Source organism: Rhinocladiella mackenziei (genome assembly GCF_000835555.1).
Source record: "Rhinocladiella mackenziei CBS 650.93 unplaced genomic scaffold supercont1.5, whole genome shotgun sequence".
Classification (NCBI taxonomy): domain Eukaryota; kingdom Fungi; phylum Ascomycota; class Eurotiomycetes; order Chaetothyriales; family Herpotrichiellaceae; genus Rhinocladiella; species Rhinocladiella mackenziei.
In genome coordinates, this window is record NW_013550600.1 from 1677159 (window position 1) to 1693635 (window position 16477).

The following is a 16477-nucleotide window of genomic DNA, read 5'->3' on the forward strand; positions in this document are numbered from 1 at the left end:
CATTGCGCTCTCAGACATCTTGAATCGTCAACTTCGCCTCAAAACCACTCGGTCTGGTCATGTCAAGGCACGATCATTGTTGACCACATATATAGTCCCAACCTTCATTGACCGCTGCGAAAATTTGGGTACAACCATTGACACATGAAACGTCTTGATCGCGTCATTCATGGTCTGGCATAGACCTGTGCCGTCTTTCCACGGCCGGGAAGAATCATTCTCGACAATTGGTTCATTCTGACTCGGGAGATAACGTGGTGGAATTCGTGCTTGCCGTGAACCGGAGGATTCGTCAAACTAGAGAATAAATGGCTGATTGATGGGCAGCCTCACGTTTAGGAGAATGTTCATGGTCGCAATATCACCATTATCATAACCGATGACCAACCGTCGTTAGGTGTCAATCGAATGGATCCAGACTAGACGGCCTTTAGACCCGTTCCATATCCGAATCCGATGTTGAACCACTCGAGAGTGGATTCAGCAAGGCCACACTGGACCCTTGGCGGCATTGTAGAATCCACAATTTTCGGTTCCTCGAGTTAGTAAGTGAGTCTCTTGATAGATGGATTTCACAATTATAGTGAGAGATGATGTGATCAGTTCACCCCTCCTCGATAACACCGTATCCAAAGTCATGGAACGCTAAGCAGGGCTGCATTAGTGTTCCAACAAAATAGACAGTGTGAAAGGGTACTTCGTGTTCCCCCCCGGGTGCCTCCTTCATGTGTGCATAGTATATCTATCAAGCTGTCGTTCACAGACACGACGGGCTCTAAGCTCTGACAGAATTTCAAGGTCTTTCGGCCTTTCAGCAAGATGGGATCCATACCCGTGGGAAAAAAGCCATGGATTATGAACGCCTTCGCTATGAGCTCGCCGGGTCACGTCGCGGCGGGTATGTTGAAATTTCCCATTCTCAAGGATCTTGGCCAGATCTATCCAATAGTCGATATTGTGATATTCTTGTGACCTGTTCCTTGGATGTCGCCATAGACCTGCCCATATTATCAGTTCTGGCTTCTGTGTGAGGCTCTGTCCACCAATTGCAGTATGGTCTTTTATTGCCGATATGCTGGGAATATACGACGTTTACAAAGGACCAGGAAACATCGAGCCTGCACTTCCCGGTGCCGCACAATTCCCCATCTCTGACCCATTGTATTATGTCCCGTTGACGAGCTCGAGAATTCACGTTGCTAAAAGAGGACAGTTCGGCCATTGCAGCCATGGCGTCGGTAACCAAATCTCTATCTTTTGGCGTTACTTCCTCCACCACGTATGAACATCCATTCTCGCTGGCACGTCGATTCTCGACACTGGATCATCTCACCCGAGGGCGAGTGGGATGGAATATCGTGACTAGTTACCTGGAGAACGCAGCCAAAAACTTCGGGCTGGATACCCAGGTCCCACACGACGTCAGATACGCCATAGCCGAGGAATATCTCAATGTCACCTACAAGCTCTGGGAGGGCTCATGGAGGGACGATGCGGTAGTTCAAGATCGGAACACAAAGCAGTACACTGTGCCGGACCGTGTTCGGCGGATTGACCACGTTGGGTCAGTTCCATCAGCCCTCACGGAATGCAACTGATGTGGTATAGTGAATACATGCCGAAGCCATGTTCCTCCCTGGAATGGAGCCACATGTGACCAGGAAAACAGCAGATGCCGTCCGTAAACTGGCGGTGGAGCAAGGTCGTGATCCCCATAGTATCAAGTTACTAGCAGGCATCATCATTATTGTGGACGAGACGGACGAGAAGGCGCAGGCCAAGTACGACGAGTACCTCTCCTATGCCGACGACGAAGGCACTCTTGCGCTTTTTGGAGGTTGGTATGGGGTTGACATCTCCACCTGGGGCGACGACGAAGACTTCCGCTTTGCTCCAGGATTTCCCGGTGCCATCCAGGGCATGCTGGAATCATGGAGTGCAACTGTCCCTGGCGGAGAGAATATCAAGTGGACGAAAAGCCGAATCGCCCAGGAATTGGCGCTTGGAGGACCCCATGCGAAGGCTGTAGGTTCGCCAGAGACAGTAGCTGACGTTTTACAAGAGTGGATCAATAAGGCTGATGTGGATGGATTCAACATCTCCTATGCCATCTCTCCTGGTAATTTCGAGGATATCGTCACGTACCTCTTTCCCGAGCTGAGACGCCGTGGCGTATTCTGGGACGAGTATGCCTTTCCGGGGGGTTCTGCTCGAGAGAATTATACCGGAGACGGCAAAGGCCCAAGAGTTAGGGCAGACCATCCCGCGTCGCAGTATAGATGGAGAGCTGGGGAAGACCTGCCGGAGTATGCGAGGAAAGATGCTGCTGCATCTTCTTCGGGCAACAAGGCCTCAACATAGCCATATATACAGTCACCGAAAGTGGTTCAGTTTCCAGACCTGGGTGCTTGCGGATTCCGCAGGCCACCTCTTCGAAAGTATAGCCACATCGGGAGATGTTCTTTTCGGAATAAAGATGCCTCAAAAGAAATACCTAAATGTCCACGGGCGAGTGTTTCGGTCTTTCACATTTTCCGGGGGTCTTGGTATAAGGCTAGTTATATTGCCTAATATCAACTATTTTTAGAACCCAGCCTTCTGGCCTTGGGATGCTACATTGCGTTTTAGAATTCGCACCTGTCAGTCCCTTCAGAATGATTTTGGACTCCTCTGGTGAACGTACAGTTCAGTTCAGTTCAGACTTTGACTAGTCATTGGGAAAATGGGAATTTGTGCGAGATGCTGTTCGGCGATCCGGCGACTTCATCAAAATCAGCCGCCGATGCAAAACAGCAGAGAGATACCTGTGAAGCTTCCTGCTTTTCTCAAGACGCGTGCCCGCAGTTGCTGGATTTGCTACAAGTTCTCGCAGTGGTTAAAATCACATGATCCGAAAGCTTACAATGCATGGTCCCGGCGATCACTGTGGGTGAAGTTCTCTAGGTTTGGACAAATCATGCTCGAAGAGCCTCAGCAAAATACCCTGCTCCCCATGTTTATCAACATAGCTCCCTTACGTTATGGAACAGGCTACGATTCCTGCGAAGTCGAATTGAACTTCGCATCCGCTGCTGGTAACATTGCCGTCTCGACTTTTCGTGTTCTCAAGTGGAATATGAGGCTGACTGAGGACAGACTTGTCCGGAAATACACTACGCCCCAGAGAACTTTGCGCAAAAACTCAAACGGACTTTGCCATTGTCGATGGTTGGATTGAAAAATGCACAAAAGATCACAAGAAATGTGGGATGGACAGCGGAGGATGGTATCCAAGTCGTCTGCTATACCTCAGACCACGCGGCCCAAAAGCCAGGCTCGTATTGTCCAAGGATCATCCTCCCAAAGGTCATTATATAACCCTAAGTCATCGTTGGGGCGTCGAGTCGTACACAAAACTAACATCGACAACAATACAAGAACTTCAGGCGACCATTGACATCGTCAGTCTCCCGCAGATCTTTCAGGATACTATTACGATCGCCCTTCACCTTGGCATTTATTACCTTTGGATCGATACTCTGTGTATCAAGCAGGACAAAGATGGTCGATCAGACTTGAGAAACGAATTACAGGACATGGAAAAGATATATTCGTGCGCTTTTCTGAATGTATCGGCAACAATGTCAATCGATGGCTCCGAATCTCTCATTATGGACCGTTCCCCAGATCCTCACTACCCTTCAGAGCTCGAACTAATCGCCAATGATACTCGTCAAAAATTCATGATAGTGGACGGTGACATGTGGTCCGACGAAATTGATAATGCTCCACTCAACAAAAGAGGTTGGGTATTCCAAGAACGTTTTATGGCGCGTAGGATCCTCCATTTCGGGCGCCATCAAATGGGATGGGAATGCTGTGAGCTTGCTGCTTTGGAAATGTTTCCGAATGGATTGCCTCGAACATCCGCTATGTCATTTATTTCAAAACCAAAAATCGAAACGGCGATGGCGACACTGATCCAAAATCCTGACCGTGTTGACGACACCCATTTTGTTGAGTTATGGCAACTCCTAGTACACGAGTACTCAAAATGTACACTTACGTACTCCGAGGACAAGCTTATTGCATTTTCGGGTATTGCCAAACGCATGACTCGACACAGGAACGATTATTACATTGCCGGTATGTGGAAGAAAAGTATGGTATATGATCTCGGGTGGTGGAGGCCTACGGAAGTTCGCATGGCCCTCCCGATTAGGCTGACTCCCTTTCGTGCCCCCAGCTGGTCGTGGGCTTCTGTTGACGGCGAAACACTTTTCCCATCCACCTTTGGAGGAGTACAGGCTCATTTTGCCGAGGTTGAAGAGGTCCTGGAGCCCATCGAGAATGACAGAAGTGCCCCAACGACTGGAATCTTAATCCGAATCAGGGGATTGGGTCTCCCTCTGAAAGTCTTGTGGTGTGAAGAAAGGATTACGAGCTTCGAGGTGGCTGGCGTTCGCTTCTGCACGGGCGATTCACCACGCGACTCATTGATCAGCCTAGAATATCCTCAGGAAGAGGTGCAAGAACTGATTCAACGAGGAAGATTGTCATTCTTACCTCTGTTCGCTACCAGTTATCTCATTCACGGAGCTGTGCTTACAAAGACTCGTGGAGTTGGCACTCATCGACGGCTTGGGGCAGTGGAGATCCCCGTCATGATAGAATCTGACTTTACTACATCTATGTCAATGGGTGAAGGGAGTGGTCAGAAAGAGCAATGGAATCTTTTCCAGATGGATGGCCCGACGAGGAAGCTCCCTGGATCGACTGATCAAACCACGCATGTAAGTTCCTACTGGAGTAGATCTGCAGTAAAACTGCTGCATTTGCTCTATTCAGCACCTACACGTCGCATCATTGATATTTACTGAACTTGTGGTTCCCTTGTCTACCACTTGCGGCAACCAGATAGAGGGCGACCTGGCTACGATCAAAAGTGTTGGCACTTCTTTGTGCCATAGTATATATCACGTGACTTCCGCAAGTAACTTGCTCTGATTGGCTGGAAAATTTATGCAGTTCTAAACCCCTTTATGATGGCAACAACTCGACAACAAGGCCTCTAGCACCGCCAAGGGTCTCTATGGATTGGCCCAGACTGGATCCAACGTCCTCAAGGTAAGGTAATGTCTTAACCCTTGAAAGCCTAGAGAACTGGTGGCAAAGCAAGGGAGCGCAATGGATACTCTCCTGGCTCTAGCGGCCCTCGGAGCTCTCAATTTGATCTGTTTGACAACAATACCCTTCTAATGGTGGAGCTCTCGCATATGATCTGTAACAGGTCAATCCCAGTTGTCTCATCTGGCATGTGCCGCTCGCGTCCAACGCCGGGGGGAGTACAACGCAGCATCACCCTCTTCCAAATCGGGGGTCAGTTTGGGCCAGTCATTACTGATCTTGGGGTTCTCTCAGCCATCACCAGCGCTGTCACCGAGCCAGAGGTGTTCCAAATAAGAATCTACTGGTATAATATACAAGGATTTGGGTAAAGCAGCTTTGAGGTATGACACAGCCAGACGACTTGATCTTCATATTGGTCGTCTTTAAGGAACCATTTGATCCCCCAACCACACGTTCGGATTCATGACACTGCTGGGAGAGCTGATGAAATGCAAAACCCGACCAAATCATTGTCAATTATTGTTGGATTCCTTTCATTGCTTCAAATGTTGCAGCATGTCCTCCTGCTTGCCCAACAACGGCCTCCATGTTCTCCAGAAATACCCATTCTGCAATTTCAATCTTCCATTCTCAACACCAAGAATTTTCATTTACAGCGAGACGAGCGATCATTTTTCCCTCCACAGATGTGTCATCATCACTCCTTATATCCACCTCCGTATTTTGGTATGTCTTCAATTGGTGACCAATGTTCAGAGACATCAGCGTCATAAGACCTCCACCTCTCGACAAATTGGTCCCTGTTCTCCTATAATCTCCGGAATTTTCCAGTCTCACACGACAACGATTTCGGAAGGCAGACAAACGGGGATAAAAGCCCGGAAATAAATGAGTATCTTTCTCATCTCTGGCAAGCTGAGAAGAGTTCCCATCATATGTTTGACCAATTTTGTCTTGATTATTATGGGCGCGCCTGAAAGCGATGTCACCCGGCGTGGATGGTTTCCGCTGAAGAGCCCCTGTGCCGCAAATGTCGCTGATTTGATGGCTTTGGCGCGATCAGCATCACATAACAAACTTCGGCTCCATTTCTTCACCAGTCTCTATTACCAGCAGCCATCAATCAGCCCTGAGCTGGAACCGAGACAGGCCGCTGGGTTTTTGCACTCGTGTTCTGATTTTGAGACTGAGCAGCATGCGCCATTGCTTTATTGATGGCTGACTGGCCCGCTTCCGGAAACAGCGCATTCAGTTTTTTATATAGATCATGAACTTGAGGTAAATGGGGAGGCGGAACCAAAATTGCTGGCCCCGTGGGCAATGCTCCAGTGACCTTCTTTTTCGCATCTGCGATGGCGGCCAAGTACGAGAGATTGGCTTGTAAACGGCGCATGCAATCGGCGTATTCTTGTGAAGGTGGCTTAGATGGTGTTGTCCCCGTGCCAGTTGCAGATTTGGCCGGCTCGCCAGGACTGTTGTTCAATGCATTGCTTGGATCTGTCGCCGAAGTCGGGGACGTAGGGGATTGTTGGCCTTGATTCGGCGGAGGACCGGCCTTTCCCTGGGCTTGTAACGATACAACCTCTTGCAGCAAATGTGCATTGATCTCCAACAAAACCGATACCCGCGCTCGCTCTCGTGCGGCCGATTGTGGCGACAACTGCGGCCCGCCTTGTTGTTGCTGCTGAGGAGCAGGCCGCGCCATTTGCGCCGCATTCTGAATTTGTGCTTGTTGCGCTAGACTGGCATTGGGCTGCTGCCCTTGAAGTCCTATATTGGCAGCCATATTCCCTTCGGTCGGTGCAGACGAAGCAGGGAGCGGTGGAGGGGCACTCGCGGAGATCTGGGTCTGGTGGGGATGAAAGGTCTGATTTGTTCCTTGGGTCACTGGAATATGAGGTCGACCGTCCGAGGGAGTGCCTGCTGGTGGGTTAGCCCTTGTATACCGCCATAAAACCCGCGCTGGGTCGCATGAAAGGTTGGGGTGTTGTGACGAGCCTTTGTTTGGTGGACCGAAGTTGGAACGGTTCTCTGGTCGCGAAAAAGCACCAACCTGTCCTGGATGTTGTTGATAGAGATGCTGAGGGATCGGCTGCTGGGTTTGCTGAGGGTGGGAGGGCCGTTGCATGTGGTTTGATATCATACCCGGTTGGAATGGAGCCTGGGCAGCATCGAAAGGGGGGCCAGCGGAGATGGAAAAGTGCGCTCCCGGCTGTGGACTGGTGAAAGCGTATGGCCCTGGACTCTGGGAAGCATACGGCGGCAGGGCGGGGTTATTCATGATTGTCCAGCGATGCTTGATTGGACGTGAGCTAAGGATTTTGTAGAGCTGGAAAGCGTATGCGGTAGCCTCGAGGGAAGCCCTCCGAGCAGATTGCGGTGGTGCCCGCCTGTAGCGGTTTTGCGTTCTGGCTGAGACGGAGTGGCGCCTGGGCTTGCAGCGGGTAGCCGACACTAACGAACGCCAGGCAGGGCTCGCAGAGTTCGGCTCGTGGACAGGACGCAAGAGAGGGGCCAACCGGGGGGGGGGGGCCAAAGAGGGACGACCGTGAACCGAATCGAAGGGAGCAGGGGAAGTCTGTTTGGTAGGGTAGATGATCAAGACTGACGAGTGGGTGTGTGAAAAAATCGAAAGGGCTCTCAAGTCATTAGTGGGAAAAATGCGGACGACTAAATCATTGACGGCGCCGCGATTGGATCCGTCTCAAAAACACTGCGCCCTGCGCAGAAGAGGCACTTTCGCGCTCGATGCAGGGCATCACGGTAAGTAACTAAACGATTTACTTCGATTGGCCCTTTTTCCGCTTCATTTCCTCTATCCATTGCGGTGCCAATGACATCGGTACCACGTATATCCTCACCAGCCCATCTACCACCTCACTCTTGCCGTTCGACAGCGCCTCCAGCAGGGTCAATTTCTTGCCGATCTTCATCAGGCCGCCACTGATCGTATCCATATAGCAATCCACCGTGGACTGCGTGTATTCATTCTTGTCGTCCCACGGCAAGGGCAGGATGTAGCTCAGGTGATGAGTGATGGCATCCTTCTCTGCCCAGGCCTTGATGAAGTCTGATTGGTTGTGCATTGGGTAAAGAAGCATGACGGGGAATTCTAGCAGGCTCGTTGGCGATAGAGGATCTGGTGACAATCGAATTGTCGCGTCTTCCAGGTTCGGAGGCTCGTTTGACATTCGAACCCGGATTTTCCGTGCCTTGAGGGTGGCATCCAACACCGCCTTCTCCTGCTGTTTTCTCCTCTGCTCTGCCAGTCGACGTCGGTCTTGGGCTTCTTTCGTCTTTGCTCTGGCCCGAATCTGCCCCAACAACTTCTGGAGCGCGGCATTGCCGGGGTCGAGTTTGACACCGCGGGAGGCCACATCGAGGGCTTCCATCACTTTGTCCAGGGCGAACAGAGCGGAGGCGGATCGGTAATGTGCCTTAATATTCGACGGGTTGATGCGCAGGGCGGCCGCACCGTCGACCGTGGTTGACCGGTAGTTTTCTCAACCGTCAGCGCAACCGTCCGCCAGAGAGGGATCCCCAAGCATACTCAGCTTCAGATTACAATATGCTCGATTCACATAGAGCTGCTCCTCAAGAATGACACATTGTTTTTGCTCCTCGTCCGCGTCCTCAGCCTTGTCCCACTTGTCTTCGGTCTTGTCGACCAACACGGCAATGCCCTTGGTGTAAAATTCTTTGGCGTCTCTCCAATTCTTTTCGGCGACCATTTCGTTCCCCCGCTCTTTGAAACCCTGGGCGATTTCCGATTTGGTGCCCTCGTACTGAAGAGCCTTGATGGCCTCTATCATGACATTTTCACCATCTGTGCACCTTTACTCAGCTGTCCATTTCAATCGCCGTAGGCTTTAGCGTACTCTCGTCGACTGCTTCGTCGAGACTGTTCATGAAAAGAGGAGTTTTACTCATGTCTTGCACAATTTCCTCAAAGCTTTTGTCGGATATCATATTCTGCTGAGGCCCTGAGATGTGTTTGTTGTAGAGGTCCTGCATTGAGGGCGCACTCGGCGCGTCGTCGAGATTGACGCTTTCATCAAAGTCATCAGGAAGTTCCTTTATGCGTGACATGGTGTGATTAGCGAAAAGATGTAAAATGCTCGTAACAGAAAAGACGACGGTGCGGGGGTCAAAATCAAGTCTCCGCAGTCAAGATTGCCATTCTTTCTCTTTTCTATGACCACCGGTACGGTTATAATGTAACTTGAGGCCAGACAAATAGGACCTGTCCCTCTAGCCTCTGATATGGACCTGCATTGGAGACGGTCTATTTCAATCAATAGCTTCGCGGTAATTCCAATACTTTCTCGCTCACGAAATTCAATATCATCTCTCGACTGATAGGGGCAATCCGTGGAACAAAACATTCACGCAGGTACCTCTCGACATCGTATTCCATCGCATAACCCATCCCTCCATGGCTCATGACTGCCCTTTCACAGGCTCGGAAAGCTGCTTCTGCGGCCAGATATTTGGCACTATTACACGCTACACCGACAGCGTGTTGGCTGATGCCGCTGTCTGTTTTGCTTCGGTCGTACAATCGTGCCGCATGATACGAGGCCAACTTTGCCGCTTCAAGGTTCATATACGCATCTGCCAGAGGGTGGGCGATCGCCTGATTCTTTCCAATCGGCCTGCCGAAAACAACCCTCTCTCGGGCGTACTGCGCAGCCTTTTCCACTGCGGCATAGCCCAGGCCCAGGGCTTCGCCGGCAAGAAGACATCTCTCGGCGTTCATCCCGTGAAGAATGATTTTGAATCCTTGGCCCTCCTCTCCGATCAGCGTGTTCTCAGGCACTTCATAATGATCGAAAAAGACTTCATTGGCGTCAACGGCCCGTCCTCCCATCTTCTTGATCTTTTTCAGTTCGAGGGCGGGGTTGGATCGGTCGATGTCAATGCAAAACATGGATAGGCCTTCACTGGGCTTCTTTACCTCCTCCAGAGGCGTGGTTCGGGCCAGGAGAATCATTTTCGAGGCCACCTGGGCGCACGTGATCCATATTTTTTGTCCTATCATCCATTGTCAACGGGGAAGCCTGGCTAGAGGGAGGGTGTAGTGCTGCTGTGGGGATTGCCGTTCGAGTGGCCTACCGGTAATGATATATTTATCGCCCTTTCGCGTGGCGGTCGTCTTCAGTCTTAACGTGTCGAGACCGGTATTAGGTTCGGTCACGCCGAAGCATACTCTCCATTTGCCATTGATGATATTAGGTATCGTCGATTTCAGTTGTTCTTGATGGCCGAAGCGAGCCAGCGGTTGTGTGGCGTAGACATTGGCATGAATAGATTGCGCACCGGCCATGCCGGCTCCCGATTGTGATATCGTCTGCAACATCATGGTCGCTTCCGAAATCCCGAGCCCGGCCCCTCCAAACTCTTCAGGAAGTGCTATCCCGAGCCAGCCATCAGCGGCTAAAGCCGCATGCAGTTCTTTGGGGTCGGTCTCCGACTGGTCGTGTTGTTGCCAGTACTCATTTGGGAACTGGGCACAAATTTTTTGAATCGCATCGCGTACAGTCAGTTGCTCCTCAGAGAAACCACTCATCTCCATTATTCTGCGACGTCCGCTGGCGGAGAAATGTCTCTGGCCTTGGGCCAAGCAGGCCTGATGCCATAGCCGAGGTCGAGAGAGGATGGTTGACCGAGAACTCGAAAGAAAGGATTGGGAAAGACGGGTTGCAGAATGTTTAGCAGCCATGATCAATGAATGATATGAATTGCCTGCAGGGATACGTAATATCTATGAGAATGGCTCGCAGAGACACTGACGGAGAGTGTTAATGAAGTCGGGAGAGCACCTATCAACCTGAGGGATATATGAGCAAAGTCGAAAATGAGGAGAAACTCCGAGATCGCTTCCAAGTTTCTCCAAACATCTCCGAGATGCGAGGCCCGATTTCGAGAAATCTCGGAAACACCCCCTCGTCGACCCAGTCGTCAGCCGTCGTCTGCTGGCAACTCGTCACGGTAGAAGGTGGTGTTTTTGGAGTACACCCATCTGGCAGCATGTCAGTACATAAGAAGGGGCCGCGGTCTGACACGGACTCTTTCAAAGTCAGCGTGGCCGGCCATCTGGTCACGGCAAACAATACCGCCAATTATGTAATCAGTTGTGTTTCCTACACATGGGATGGTGCATCCCGCCAAGCTCGGCGCTAAGACCGTTTTGAGGCAGACCAAAACAGAGCTCCGGTAAATTGGCAGTGCTAACGCTACTGCTGCGCTCTGCTCGTCCCTTCACCGTCGATTGAGCCTCGTCAATCGAGTCTATCGTAAATAGATCTCGTGTTTCTTACTCCGGAAATGCCATTCGCCGCATCGAATTTCAAATAGTCGAACAAATTGTGATCGACTTCTCGCGCTCATTACCCTGTGGCATTGCGCGTCGACGTCTATATATCCAATGGCGACCAAGGCTACCGCCGTTGGGTCGGCTTCATGGATCACAGCCGAGAAGGAAAATGCCGTCCAGTTGCTGCAAAATGAGAAAGAGGAGGTGGTGTTTCCTGCACAACATCAGCTCGAATGGCTCAACGAGCATATGGCCGAGATCTTTAGCAAAAGCCATGTGTAAGTCGTGTGTCTCCCAGTGAGGTGTTGATGACAGGCAGGCTGATACCAACAGTGATGTGACCAATGTCTTCAAAACGCCGGGAAAGATGCGAGGGAAGACACCTCGTACAGCGAGAAAGCGCAATGTTCAAGACGCAAGAATAGTAAATATTACCCCTTCCACTTTCTCATGACATACCCTGATCTCACTTTCCAGCCTTTGAGCGATGTCTTCTCGTCCAAACCCTTACCACGCCAAAGCCCTCCAAAACAGGCGAATCAGACCAAACTTCGATTCGAGATCGCTACCGATGTGGTTGAAGAGAACCATCCACCCGGTAAATCCCAGACGGACTCTGGTTACCAGGGTTCCAGTCAAGATGACATGGAAATTGACACCGAGGTCCATGCCTCCCCCAAAATAAAACCGACCCAGACGCAGGCTGCAGATGTGGAAGACATTGCGGCTCATCATCAGAACACCGAGGACTCTGAGAACGAAGAGCATCGCACGACTGACGGGTCATTTCACTCGGCGAAAGAGGATCAAACAACGAAAGTGGTGGGCACGGAAGCTACAACAAGGGAACTGGGACCGCAAGTTATACAAGATGACACCCGGCAGGATGTTCAGAACCGGCAATCTGAAGAGCAGCCCGCCGATATTCACCATGACTTGGATGAAATTGGTTCTCCCTCTGACGAGTCGACACCCGACCGGCCCTTGGTGAGGAAAGGCAGTCTTACTTTTGCTGCCCTTCCCGCACGAGAACCTCTGAAGACTAGTATCGGGGCGAGAATATCACGGACCAGTCAACTTGAACCGCCTCGCTCAAACCGGCCGAATTCGTATGGAGTCCGACAAGCTGTCACGTTGAATCATGCTGAACGGAAATCTACTCACGAAAACAGCAAGGATCCTCCCGTGAATGATTCGGAAGATGATGAGGAAACCCAGACGGCCCAAAACTACTCCAAGTCGTCCACACAAAGGCTCCACGAAAAGATCGATATGCTGGGAAAAGCTCCTCCTCCGCGGCCGTCCAAATCCATCCCATCAACTGCCCCATTGGCTAATGTGAAAAACCCGGACCGCGCAGAACGCATTGGTGCTCATACAACCTCCAATGATGATGAGGACGACTGGATAAAGCCGTTGACCTCACCCAACGCGCCCAGATATTCTCCCGCAAAGGGCTTGGTGACGAACAATGAGGCGCATTCGGATGAGGAAGAATTTGACGTCCGAGCCCCCGAATTGATTGCGCATGAGGAGCGGACGCGGACTCCGGTCCGGATGTCTCCTGGACCTGGCAAGATCATGCCTGGTTTTGGCCATACCAAATCGGCGTCGACGGCCACTTTGGCCTCGCCAGCGAAAGCGGCGATGACACTTCCAGCGAGCCCGGCGAAATCGATATCGGTCTCGAATCCCACACAGGCCACGACCACTCCACAAGGCTCTCCGAGACGCTATTTAGATTTGAGTGCCTCCAAGTCGAAGCTGCAGTCTATCATGAAGACGGCGAAGGGCCTCTTCACGACCAGTGCGAGCGTTTCCGCCGCTGCGAAGCTGGAGACATTGTCACCAAATGCGCTGAAGGCTGCAGCAAGTTCTATGCCGGGACTGTATCCCAACCTCAATGAATTGATCGAGGACAAGCCTTTACCGGCAACTCCACCCAGGGAATGCCGGAAGACCCGCAGTTCCACCGAGAGAGAAAAGGAAGAGAAACGAAAAGAGAAAGAAGCCCAGCTGATGCAACGAATGGATGACCAATTGGAAAAAGCTCGAGAGAAAGAACGGCGAAAGGCTGCAGAACAAAAGCTCGCCCAGGAAAAAATATCGCGGTCGAAAACAATCGAGCATACAAGGCCCCAGGGTCAGGCTGAGGAGCACGCACCACACGAACCAGTCGAACCAGCGCCACCGGTTGCAAAGCCCGCTCGACCGTTAAGGCCTGGACGAGAACCACCGGTCAACAAAGCGAAGCCTGCTCCTGTATCGATTCGTGTCGGAACGATGTCACAACGAATGCCGATCAATTCTGCACACGCGGGCTCGAACACACAAGAGACCTATTCCGCGGAGCCGAAACGTCCGGGATTGAATAAGAAGGCCAGCTCCGCCTCGCTGCAGTCGACCACCTCGAGCACCTTCAAATCATCTGTCCACGGTCAGCCAACCAAACCGAGGGCTCTTCTGGCCGCCGAACGAAAGAAGGAACAGGACGAACGCGAGGCTCAGAGAAAGCTGGAGCAAAAGCGAGAAATTGAACGCAAGCGAGCTGCTCAACAAGAAGAGGCCCGAAAACAGGAGCAGAAGCAACGGGCAGAAGCCGAAAGACGAGAAAGAGAAAGGCTGGCCGCGGAGCAAGCTAAGAGACAGGCTCAGCAACAAGCGATTGAAAGAAAGCGTCAGGAGGCCGCTCGAAAGGCAGAGCAGCAACGATTGGAACGTGCCGTAAACGAAGCCGTGAGTCCCCCGAACCACAATGGGAGACGCATGCTGACCATGACAGGCTCAATCGGGACCTTCTTCGCGACTCGGTGGTCAAACTCTCAGCCGGTCTTTGATCAACCATCCGCTGCCGACAAACCCGGCGAAGCCTGCAAAGAGACCTCTGGAGGACGAGGCGACGTCATCACGACCCCCCAACCCGAAATATGGAGTGGGGTTGCCCCAGGCCGATGCGAAGAGGCGAAAGACTGAGGATGAAAGCACCGCTGAACCTGCCTCTCGCCCGGTGGTCTCCGGTGCCCCTATTCGACAATCACAGCTTGGAAAGAAACCGTCGACCTTCAACCACAGCACTTACACACAGGCACAACCTTCTTCGTCTCATCTCGGCCAATTTCCTCCGCCTCCCAGTCGTGCGGCTCCCCCACAAATGCAGCAATATGCCACGGGAGCTAAAATTCCTTTCGCGGATGCTCCCAATCCGCCGGCGCCTACCAAGACACCCGTCCCGATGATGCAGCAGCGGACGATCCAGCCCGTCAAATCATCACCACAATATCCCAACGGCGAGTCTATTCATTTGCCCGAAATTCCAACCGACTCGGAAGACGAAGATTCTGACGACGAAGGCAACGCATTCCCCATTCCCGACTGGGCCACTCCTGGTCACCTAACAGAACAGCTCATCCGGCAAGAAGGAATGGACGGAGACGCTGTCTTTGGACCGATTGCACCGCTGAAGATGGAGGAGATCTTCGCGAAGGGAAACAAAGATAGACTCAAGCGACTTCGAGACCGGACGAGTAGCGCCAATTGGGCTTTTAGTGGCGATGGATTGACGCTCGAAGAAGTCAGGGCAGATCGCGAATTACGAGAACGTATGAGGATCGAGGGAGGATGGAGGTTTGGTTCCTGAGTGGCTTCAAGGAACCGGTACCATGGTATTTGATCTGATGCTTTATGAATGGTAGGCGATTTGATCAGAGGAGTTTTCTGGCATAGAACACTTGGAGTATGCACTCAAGAAAGTGCGGATGTATAGGAGCCGCCATGTCGGCTCACGGTCTGTTGATTTGACCGCGTTTCAACGCCCATGCTGCCTCCAACTACTTGCACGTACGGAGTATGGTAGCTTCATGACCCGGTTGGATCCAGTCATCTTATTGGCTTCCCTAAGCCGGTAGAGCACTTCGCAAATCTCCAACCCATCCCAACGCCCCTTCCCGGAAGATTTCCCCGCTAGCGCCCATGACGTTACCACAATCAAGTAGCAGTGTTCTCACGATTGCTTTGCTCGGATCTCTTTGCTGGATATGATAGATATGGCTCGTACATTTCTCGCAATAATAACACGATACATTCTTGCCGCTCGCGCCTTGGTACTCATACACTTTCAGATGGTCACTTCCCTGGGATATCGCAAAGTCTTCGATTGAAGTGATGTAATTGCATGTGTAGGGCGCTCCAGAGATCTTTTTGCAGGTGTCGCAATGGCAGATCACATGTGTGGGCGGATTTCCGACGGGCGACCTGATGTTGAAGCTGACGATGCCGCAATGACACGAGCCTCGATATGACTGGTATTGGTCACTCTCAGACCGAGGTGAAGGGCTAAGTGATGATCCGTCAAAATCTTACATCGCATTGTCATGTCAGTACCGAGACCCGGTCCGGGTGGGATTCACTTACCAACAACCACAGAATCCTCAATCAAAGGCGCCGCATTCACGCTGAAAGCGCGATGCACTGGGTCTTCCAGCAAATAGAAATCTTTGTCCTCGACGCTGGCAAACTCAAGTACGATGGCGTGCGTCATGCCTTTTCCGAAGTTTTCCCAACTGATATTCCGGCCCATCTGCATGGAGAGCATATATGGCTTTCCTGTCACAGCAGGCTTGAGACATGTTGATTTCAGCTTGGCCAATTCTGCGAAGTGGTACTCGAGCTCGGTCCATGAGACTGACGGGCGATAGCGAAAAAGCACAATGTGCGTAATTCGATGTTGGTTGGCTGCCGCCATGTGTAGCAGGGTATGAACCTCAGGGAAAGTTGAATTTCCATGGTCGTTGTATATTTTAATGTATCAGAGAGTGCCAGTGGGCAATCTTGAGACCTGGGATGTTATTCGCCGAGATTTTCCTTTCAGAGACACGGATTTCTGTGAAAACGCCGCCTTAATTGTAATATCGCCCCGGGGTCTACAGCGTGCCCAAACCGCACCATCACCTCTTTTGTCTGCATTCCATACTCTGTGCGTTCAGACATACAACAATTTTTAATCGACGGCCGTTCAGGTCCATCGAAGGGCGCCGAACAGGCACGCCGCTTGAA

At 51.5% G+C, this 16477-nt stretch overlaps 8 protein-coding genes across 8 annotated transcripts; 4 read left to right on the forward strand and 4 right to left on the reverse strand.

Moving 5' to 3' along the window:
- Positions 1 to 1072: 1072 nt before the first annotated feature.
- Positions 1073 to 1598, forward strand: Z518_07079 (uncharacterized protein; the record flags this gene model as incomplete). The annotated part of the gene is made up of 2 exons (XM_013415208.1): positions 1073 to 1161; positions 1214 to 1598. The coding sequence occupies 2 exons, from the start codon at positions 1073 to 1075 to the stop codon at positions 1596 to 1598; spliced, it is 474 nt and encodes a 157-aa protein (XP_013270662.1).
- A 28-nt stretch (positions 1599 to 1626) lies between these two features.
- Positions 1627 to 2361, forward strand: Z518_07080 (uncharacterized protein; the record flags this gene model as incomplete). Its single annotated transcript, XM_013415209.1, has 1 exon — positions 1627 to 2361. One exon carries the CDS (start codon positions 1627 to 1629, stop codon positions 2359 to 2361), a length of 735 nt encoding a protein of 244 aa, XP_013270663.1.
- Positions 2362 to 2956: 595 nt separating this feature from the next.
- Positions 2957 to 4859, forward strand: Z518_07081 (uncharacterized protein; the record flags this gene model as incomplete). The annotated part of the gene is made up of 2 exons (XM_013415210.1): positions 2957 to 3074; positions 3136 to 4859. The coding sequence occupies 2 exons, from the start codon at positions 2957 to 2959 to the stop codon at positions 4857 to 4859; spliced, it is 1842 nt and encodes a 613-aa protein (XP_013270664.1).
- A 1373-nt stretch (positions 4860 to 6232) lies between these two features.
- On the reverse strand, positions 6233 to 7390 carry Z518_07082 (uncharacterized protein; the record flags this gene model as incomplete). The annotated part of the gene is made up of 1 exon (XM_013415211.1): positions 6233 to 7390. The coding sequence occupies one exon, from the start codon at positions 7388 to 7390 to the stop codon at positions 6233 to 6235; it is 1158 nt and encodes a 385-aa protein (XP_013270665.1).
- Positions 7391 to 7889: 499 nt separating this feature from the next.
- On the reverse strand, positions 7890 to 9198 carry Z518_07083 (uncharacterized protein; the record flags this gene model as incomplete). Its single annotated transcript, XM_013415212.1, has 3 exons — positions 7890 to 8611; positions 8660 to 8935; positions 8988 to 9198. The coding sequence occupies 3 exons, from the start codon at positions 9196 to 9198 to the stop codon at positions 7890 to 7892; spliced, it is 1209 nt and encodes a 402-aa protein (XP_013270666.1).
- Positions 9199 to 9403: 205 nt separating this feature from the next.
- Positions 9404 to 10831, reverse strand: Z518_07084 (uncharacterized protein; the record flags this gene model as incomplete). Its single annotated transcript, XM_013415213.1, has 2 exons — positions 9404 to 10143; positions 10225 to 10831. 2 exons carry the CDS (start codon positions 10829 to 10831, stop codon positions 9404 to 9406), a joined length of 1347 nt encoding a protein of 448 aa, XP_013270667.1.
- A 705-nt stretch (positions 10832 to 11536) lies between these two features.
- Z518_07085 (uncharacterized protein) lies at positions 11537 to 15062 on the forward strand (the record flags this gene model as incomplete). The annotated part of the gene is made up of 4 exons (XM_013415214.1): positions 11537 to 11703; positions 11759 to 11849; positions 11903 to 14161; positions 14208 to 15062. 4 exons carry the CDS (start codon positions 11537 to 11539, stop codon positions 15060 to 15062), a joined length of 3372 nt encoding a protein of 1123 aa, XP_013270668.1.
- Positions 15063 to 15318: 256 nt separating this feature from the next.
- Z518_07086 (uncharacterized protein) lies at positions 15319 to 16166 on the reverse strand (the record flags this gene model as incomplete). Its single annotated transcript, XM_013415215.1, has 2 exons — positions 15319 to 15779; positions 15836 to 16166. The coding sequence occupies 2 exons, from the start codon at positions 16164 to 16166 to the stop codon at positions 15319 to 15321; spliced, it is 792 nt and encodes a 263-aa protein (XP_013270669.1).
- Positions 16167 to 16477: the final 311 nt, after the last annotated feature.